Source organism: Lactuca saligna, chromosome 4, assembly GCF_052625555.1.
Source record: "Lactuca saligna cultivar CGN05327 chromosome 4, ASM5262555v1, whole genome shotgun sequence".
Taxonomy (NCBI): domain Eukaryota; kingdom Viridiplantae; phylum Streptophyta; class Magnoliopsida; order Asterales; family Asteraceae; genus Lactuca; species Lactuca saligna.
Genome location: NC_136420.1, coordinates 158,820,171 through 158,828,707, shown reverse-complemented (window position 1 = coordinate 158,828,707; position 8,537 = coordinate 158,820,171). Strand labels below are relative to the sequence as shown.

At 32.4% G+C, this 8,537-nt stretch overlaps 1 protein-coding gene across 1 annotated transcript; it reads right to left on the bottom strand.

Annotated features, from left to right (window-relative positions):
- Positions 1-6,126: 6,126 nt before the first annotated feature.
- LOC145043000 (uncharacterized) lies at positions 6,127-8,399 on the bottom strand. Its single transcript, XM_078991531.1, has 6 exons — positions 8,047-8,399; positions 7,500-7,638; positions 7,140-7,403; positions 6,981-7,062; positions 6,536-6,732; positions 6,127-6,465 (listed from the first exon to the last, which is right to left on the bottom strand). Exons 1-6 carry the CDS (start codon positions 8,295-8,297, stop codon positions 6,238-6,240), a joined length of 1,161 nt encoding a protein of 386 aa, XP_078847657.1. The 5' UTR covers positions 8,298-8,399; the 3' UTR covers positions 6,127-6,237.
- Between the last annotated feature and the right edge of the window lie 138 nt (positions 8,400-8,537).

Genomic DNA, 8,537 nt, shown 5'->3' with positions numbered 1-8,537 from the left:
GAGTGGACGGCTTGGCGGCGAGCCAAGCGACTGAAGTTCCCGATTTTGGGAAGGTCAAAAAGGGTGTAGCTTAGCGGCAGAGGGTTCAATTTTGGTTATGGATTTGGGAGTTCCTGTTTGGACTCAAGCATCCAGGGGAAGATAGTGGTGGGATATGAGGTCCTTTTTATTGGTGCCTCTTGGGTTTGGTTTCAATCTAAGTGTTGATAAGAAGCGATTTCGAGGGCGAAATCTGATTAAGTGGTGGAGAATTGTAACATCCTGATTCGGATGGTCCATGATTAGGGTTCGTGGGCCACGAGTCGGGTATGAGGAAGTCTCGGGTTGTGGTGAGTTTCTGGAATCGTAAAGCATCTCATCACCTTTCCGTACGTATGAGGATCTTTGAAATTGGAGTTATATCAAAGAAGCTATGGAAGTTTGAAGATTTGGCAAGATGAGTCCCTAAAGTGGAGAAGTGTGGCAGCGAAGTACGTTGAGCATACGTATGCGTACGCTTAGCGTACAGATGCGCGTGTTTCTTAAGCAAGAGCCACCTAGTACGCTGGGCGTACCAGGGGGTACGTTGGGCATACTAGGCACAGAAGGAAACCCTAATTAAGTGAAGTGTCCCTATAAAAAGAAAGATATGGTCTCATTTCTGGCCACCTTCCTCAGTTATTAAACCCTCTCAAACCCTAATATCCGCTCTTGAAGCTTGTGGTGGCCATGATGAGCTTGTTTGTGTTCTTGTGGACTTTTAAGAGTTAAGAAGGAGCATGGAAAGGAGTGAAGTTGAAGAGCAGGCTGTGGATCTGATCTTTCTTGGGGTTAGAGCACCATTTGAAGGTATAAAGCTCCAAGCTTTCCCCTCTCTTTTTGTTTTGTGCATATTAGGGTCCATTTTAGGGTTTTTTGGTCCCATGCTTGAGGCTTTATGAGTTGATGCACTCCAGAGCTGATTAACTTGTCCTTTTAAGTGTTTCTAGTGGTGGAGAACCATAAAAATAAGGCCTTGATCGTATAAATCTACCCATGCATGAGTTATGGGCATTTTGGGTTAAGAAAGTAAGAGTTTTTATGTGTTGTGACCTTATCAGCCATGCAAAGGCTTAAAGTTGTTAACTTTATGGAGTAAGAGATGTTAGGAAGTCCATATCCAAGAGTTGAGCTAAGGTCTTAATGGGTTAAGACCTAGAAAATGGATTAAGCAAGTTTGAGGGTATGCGCCGCATAATTCCAGTACGCCCCGCGTACTGGGTTGAGGTCCCCGATCAATTTCTTGAGTGTTTGGGTACGCTGAGCGTACTAAGGGGGTACGCCCCGCGTAACTCCTTTTGGGGGTTTTGGGCTAAGCCTTGTGTTGGGCCTTGAAGTGTTGGGTCGGGAGTTTGGACCTCATGTAATAGAGTCTTAGACTAGAGAAGTGTATGTATGTGCTTTGGGCCTTTGGTTTGGACTTGCCTTTTTGGATTGGGAATTGGGTCGTGTGAGGGCCCATTTATTATTAGGCTTTGGTGTCCCCAATGGGCTTAGGGCATTAATGGACTATAAGGTGGTCTATCTTTATACCCAATAAGTGAGAGGTTGGACTTAGCTCCTAATTGAGATTATTCTGGGTTTGGCATAGAGTTAGAGTCTGGTGCGTAGCAGCAGTGATTATAGGAGTTGTTCTTCATCCGAGGTGAGTCTTCTCACTATACTTTACCTAGAGTGGTAATTAGAGTTATGTGACCGAGTATTTTGTATGCTATTTACATGATGTGATACACTGCATTATTTCTATGTGATTTATGTTATGTATGTTTCAGAGTTTACAGAGTTAGGACCGGAAGGTTCATAGAGTTAAGACCAGAGGGTCCACGGAGTTATGGGACTGGAGGGTCCCACTGAAACACATTGACCAGAGGGTCAAACAGATTTATAGCCTTGAGTGGCCAATATGTGTTGTATGTGGTATTTTGGGGAACTCACTAAGCTTCGTGCTTACCATGTTATGTGTTATGTGTTTCAGGTTTTGTTATTTGGACGCAGCACGGCATCGACTTGATTGTACACACCAGAGAAAGAGTTAAGAGGATATTAGATTATCATTTTATTAAACATGGAGCTATGTTTTTGTGATTTAATAATGATGTATTGTAAAATATACACTGAGAATTATAATTTTTTAAAAGAAAATTTGTTTTGAAATTTAGGGTGTTACAGATAAACTGGCAATAAGTAACAAATAACATATCAGTTCCATGTTGGGATTTGACTTTGTTATAAACTGAAATTTCATATTTTTACGCTTCCAAGCTTGTAAGATGTATTGAATATTGTTTGGAATTTTACATAGATCATAATGTTGTTTGTCTAACTTGATTAAGAGTTTGTTTAATTAGGTTAGTAAAATTTGGGATTAACTGAAGAGCTCGTTTTAGTTAATTAACTACGTAAAAGAGAACTTACAAGAGCTTGTTAGTAGTTTTTAATACCAGCTTCGATAAAATGCATCTTAAATAATTAGGTATGTGTTTGATTGCATAATTAGGAAAGTCCCAACAAAACTGAAACATGTTTTATTACTGGATTTTCTTAAGTTTATTTCAATGTTATTTGTTATTAATTCATAACAACCCCCCCCCCCCCCTTTTTTTTTTCTACACTTGACTAGTATATGTCTTACACAAAGAGGAATTGGTCATTAGGTTGAGTCACTGAAGATTCGATCCTACTTCCCTATGCTACCCATTAGTGAAACCAAGCGGTGAATTTATTATTTGTTTAAGGTGTCCACAACAACATTTTAACAATAGTATATGTGCATAAATCAAACCATAAAGTAGAATCATTTTGTAAGACATCATAAAAATACTAAGTCCATTCCTAAGGGACATATTGAAGCAAATCTTCCCTGATGTTTTTCATGCTCTTACTTGCTAAGAAAACTCCTTGTAGCAAGTTCTTGGAAACATCATAAAAAGTTCTAAAATTTCTCCAAAAACGTAAGCATGGTTTTTAATCTTCAAAATTGTCACCATCTTTAATCATGTTATATTTTTATATAAAGTAAATTAATATAATACCAATCTATCACTTACAAAAATAAACAAGATGAAAAGAATATATTTAATTATTGCATATCATATGAATAAATAAATATTACACTCATTTTAATAAATCAACACATTCAACATCATAAATGGTCAATGGATAGTTTATGCACTTTAAATATATATTTACACATAAAACAACACATTGTTTTTCTAAGATTACTTTTATGATAAAAATACATATAAACTTTTGGTCACAATAAACTAACAATTATAAACATTTTAAAATTATCCTAAAAATATGTATGATATTTCCTTAAAAGAGAAAATTATCCATATTTTCAAAAAAACAAAGATTATTCAAATAACCTTAGTAATTTAACCATGCATATAAAAATGGTTCTAATACCAATTGTTGGAATTTATTCAAAATTTTGGTTACTAAAACGACAAAATTGACAACGGAAATATTATAAGTTTGAATGACATAAAACTATGTTATTCCCACCAAAGATCATTTTGTATGTATGGAAAAATTAAAACAACCATAAGAAGAAAAAATAAAAACATTTGAAGTCTTTAATTTCTTAATAAAAGGTTGGAAGTTAATGAAGTGATGACAAAATCACAAAAAAAAATAATAAAAAAAATAACTTATATGGTTTGACATCAATAATAACCGATTCCACTTGCAATAAAAGAAGGGGTCCAGTTAATCCGCCACCCTTCTTTTAAACCCCTCCAACCCCCCTATGAATAAAAAACAATTTTATATATATATATATATATATATATATATATATATATATATATATATATATATATATATATATTATAAATAAAAAACAATTATAAATAATTAATCAAACTCGTAATTAAATTGTCAAACAATAAAAATGTCCAAATAAAGGAACTACATGACATTTAAATTAAATTGTGCTATATAAAATATAAGTTATTTTTGAAGGACCAAAAATTAAAATTATTTTAAGCATTTAATTCATATTTAAATTTATTTAAAGGATCTATATGACATTTTAATTTAATTAAGGATGAAAAATATCATAAAGAAAACTATAATGAAAGAAAATTAAAAAATATTAAGTAGATGTAATAGTATGTGAATTGAAATTTTAAAAAGTTGGAAAAATATAATGGAAATCCGTTTTAGGTGTATATTGACAAATATAGGGATTTTAAGTGCAAAATATAAGTTCCATGCAAAAGAAAGAAAAACACCAAATTTGCAATTTGTGACATACTCATAATTGGCGATTGGCGAGTGGATAAAACAATAAAAAAAGAGCGTGTGGCATATAAATAGTTTTTGTAGGGGTGGCTGAATAACAGGATCCTAAAAGAAGCTCTTGAACATTTAAGACAAAAGAACAAGTTTGTCTTAAATGAGAGTATTAAGTATCACTTTCTTCTATTTTATTGTAACTAGTTAAGAGAGAAAGAAGAGAGAAAGAAGAGAGAAAATTAGAAGTGATTCACAGCATTCACTAGCCAAAAGTGAAGAGAATGAAAGTCTTCTAATGTCTTTTAAAAAAATCATTAATCTTCAGGTCTTAATATTTTTTTTGAACGGCTGAATTTCAGATCTTAACATTTTAATATCCATGCTTAATCACATTGTCAAGATTAAAATAATCAAAGTAAGACAACGTGTCATCTATTCTCCAACTTTCGGTTGTGCATTTATTAAAAATAATAATAATAATAAAAATAAAACTCACATTCTTTATAAGTTATAAAATCATGACATATTAGATAAAAGAGAAAAGTCTTTAAATCCAAATAAATGTACATAATTTCATATATCATACTTTATGATATAATTCATGATACTTACATTGGAATAATATTATATTTTTTAAATAAATATTTTTCATTTAATTCGAACAATTATAATTATTTAATAAGAATAAAATTCTTATAAATAATATTTATATCAGTTGGTTTTTTATATGGCCTTATAGAATTATATTTTATTAGCAAATATCATTCTAACATAATTTTTAACATATTTATCCAACATTATTTACCAATGTTCTAAATAACGTAAGACGTGACTTGGTGGCAATATCAAGTTTCAAGCTTTTTGAGTCGTGACGAGCCATATCATTTGTAAAGTATTACTTAATGCGGTAATTTTGTATATAATTAATAATTTTATATGTATGTTCTAATTATTCATTTTTATATACATATGTGACTTAAGGCGGCATTTTATCAAAGCTTAGCGGTAAATACAAGCTTTGGAGCCATGACGAGCTTTTGAGAACATTGTTATTTACTAAACTTAATTATCATATTGATCCAACATTATTTACTAAAACTTATTTATCTTTTGAATAGTTCACTAACTTAAACTTTCCAAGTTTCTTGTCTATCCCAGCTCTACCAGATTTGTTTTTTTTCCAAGTTTCTTATCTATCCAAGTGTACCAAAATTCGTGTCTATAAGACCTATAAGTTAATTTCATAATATGATATCCATTCACTAATGATTAAAAAACATTTTTGTCTCCCTTATCTTCTGAATAAAAACATATTTTATATATTGATGGTCTATATCCTCTTATCAACACCTTTCGAACCATATCCATAATATGACATTTCACCCTCAAATGGTCCCCCTTTGCCAATAACAATATATTCCAGAATTGAATCTTATCCATTCCAAACATTTTAAACTTACATGCTCAATTCCTTTAACAAGCAACATCATCCAATCATAGATTTTCTTTCATATTATAACATATACACAAACGTCAACCATCAAAAAATTACAACTTTTGACTCAAACCAATCATTCATCGAGTACGTGTACTATAACTTCAAACATGTTTTACAAGCATATACATACAAATCCATCAGATAACCATGCTTTTGTAGTTTCTAACATCAAATTTGTTATTTAGATCTCTCAACTTTTAAACATATACAACAAATTACAAAAAGAGAAAAATTATGTGTTCTCATTACACTAATAGTATAATAAGAAGATAAAAAGAAGTATAATCACATTAAATATAATTAAAACACAACTGATATAATGTAATTCATTGTTATCTTCATTAATATCCATCAATCACAACTTCGCATAAAAAGAAAACCCAACATGTTATAACAACTTTTAAACTCATTTCAACATAAGTAGCAGTTAAAGATTACAATTTACATAGTTTGCCATATATATATTTTTTTATCTATCTCTATTCCTTCTTTTGGTGTCGCTTTGTAAGCTTACTTAACACAAACGCCATGACAAGCTTTCCACTTAAGCTATTATGTCCACGCGCCAAACAAATCACCCCACCAACAAGAATCAATCCATTCGCTATCAATTTCTTTGAAGGCTTTCGCGACACTTTTCTCTCTTGAGAAACTTCCGGAAGACCTATCTCTTCAATCCTCCTCGTAGACTCCAACTCAAGCGGTACCTACATCAACCAAAACAATCCATTCAGCAGACAGTAGACAGTCGACAGCAGACAGTGTAAAAAAGCAGACCTTTTGGACAAGAGTGATCGCACTAACAACCGAAGCAAGTTGAAGACGTTTAATGTCGGGATATTTCCGAAGAGCATTATCCATTTTACATACATAACTCCATATGCCCTTAGCAAATACCATTTTAGCCATATCAACGTTTAAACCAGCATCTTCTTGGTGAACCATTTTTATCTCACATGAATTTCTACCACCCACTTCAACATAACAAACAAATAATTAAAAAAAAAAAAAAAAAAAGTTAGACTAAGCCTTGTGTCAATTCAAGAAAAAACAATTTCAAGAATGCTAAATGTTTAGTTTGTGTTATAAATAAAGGTACCTAAAGTTATGCTTAAGTCTTAAACCAATTTAGCGGGTCCCAATTTTACACTGAAGGAAACAAAATAGAATGCTAAATAAGATGAAGGAGAGTAATATCAAGGGTACCCCTATACAAACTTGCCTTCCTTTATTCTCCAACCAGATCTTAAAAGGCCAATGCGTACATACTTCTTTTGTCTTGGAGCTAAAGGATGCTCACATTCCTAAACATTATTGTAAATATAAATATAAATCAACAAAATGTATGATAATAATGATAATATAGAGTAGAGTATAATACCTTACTGTAACAGTAATAGGTTTTATCACTTCCTTCCCATAGTCTCCAAGCAAGAATGTATTCTCTTGGAGTTAAAAAAGGGAATTTTTTTATTGTGCGTCCAATTTCAGTTCCATTACTTTCATCAATCTGCAACTGTTCATGGTCAATTATGGTTTTGTCCCACTCTTTTCTGTAGAAATTATCCATGTAGAAGTCACGTAGTGTGTCTGAAGAACAAGAATGGAATACTGTGGTGCTTAAATACTTCAGTGGGCCACCATCCTGGAAGTAATATACATGTTTAAATAAGTGAAAATGAAAGTTTTTTTTTTTTTTTTGATAAATCATGATATGTTAGGGGAGGAGATGAAGAATAACCTTTGGTTTGCAACATTTGACATGGTAGGAAAGTGAATTGTTTCTTTTATCTACAACATTTTCCCAATTTTCATGTGTGGTTTCATCCAGATTGTCTACCAGAAGTTTAAGATCCAAATCAGTAATCATATCTGATATTCTGCAGAAACAGATGTGAATGAGTAGGACATACTAAAATCGAAAACAAAACAAGTATTAGAATCATAATAATAATATTATCCTGGAAGAGGCTATAATGATTGAAAAAACGTAGTTCTAAAGAAGACAAGACAAATCTATAAGGAGCAAGAGCAGAGGAGGAAGAAGAAGAAGAAGTAAACCTGATTGGTTTAATGAAAAATTTAGGTTTCTTCAAAAAAAAATTGCATAGAGCAACTTATTTTATGATTTCAAGTCTAGGATATGCTGAATGAGAACTCAGGTTAGCCTAAAATGATATGTAATTGTTGCATTTTCAATAGCACGAGATTAAGACAATGAATGAAAAGGCAAAAACAGAATCAAATTACTAGAATCCAATCAAACCAGAGAACAGAGAACAACTAACCTATGTGATTGAGACGACGGTGGAAGAGACACTGTGGGAGTGTTCGATTGTTCCACGGATCCAAAACGAGGGTTGATGAATAGTAGGAATCGGGGGATGATTTGAAACCTCGCGAACTGAAACACAAAGACGAGGGTTACAACAGCAAGCGTGTAGGTAATCCATCCACTCCCAATTTCTGTCCAGAATCGTTCTTCCATCGACGATGATCGTTGCGACAATAACAATTCTCTGTTCCACATATCCTCCATCGCACTCTACTGGGAGTTCATCGGGAAAACCAGGACACGTATAGCTAAATGCCTAAATCTCATAAATAAACAAATCAACTCTTTGGTATTATCATTTTCAGAACTTCTAGCCACAGAATATTAAATCTTATAAATAAATAAAAAAACCGCCTATTGTCAAATAATAGTCATAAATATTTTTATCAATAAATGGTATTGAATTATTGATAGGTCGGTTTTTTCAGCAAAATACAAATTTTA

What these genes read in the sequence shown, in the direction of transcription:
- LOC145043000 (XM_078991531.1), bottom strand. Translation starts at nt 8,297, where the DNA reads ATGGAGGATATGTGGAACAGAGAATTGTTATTGTCGCAACGATCATCG. An exon ending in TCAAATGTTGCAAACCAAAG is followed by an intron (nt 7,404 to 7,499) that starts GTTATTCTTCAT and finishes TATTACTTCCAG; the next exon opens with GATGGTGGCCCACTGAAGTA. An exon ending in TGGTTGGAGAATAAAGGAAG is followed by an intron (nt 6,733 to 6,980) that starts GCAAGTTTGTAT and finishes GTTATGTTGAAG; the next exon opens with TGGGTGGTAGAAATTCATGT.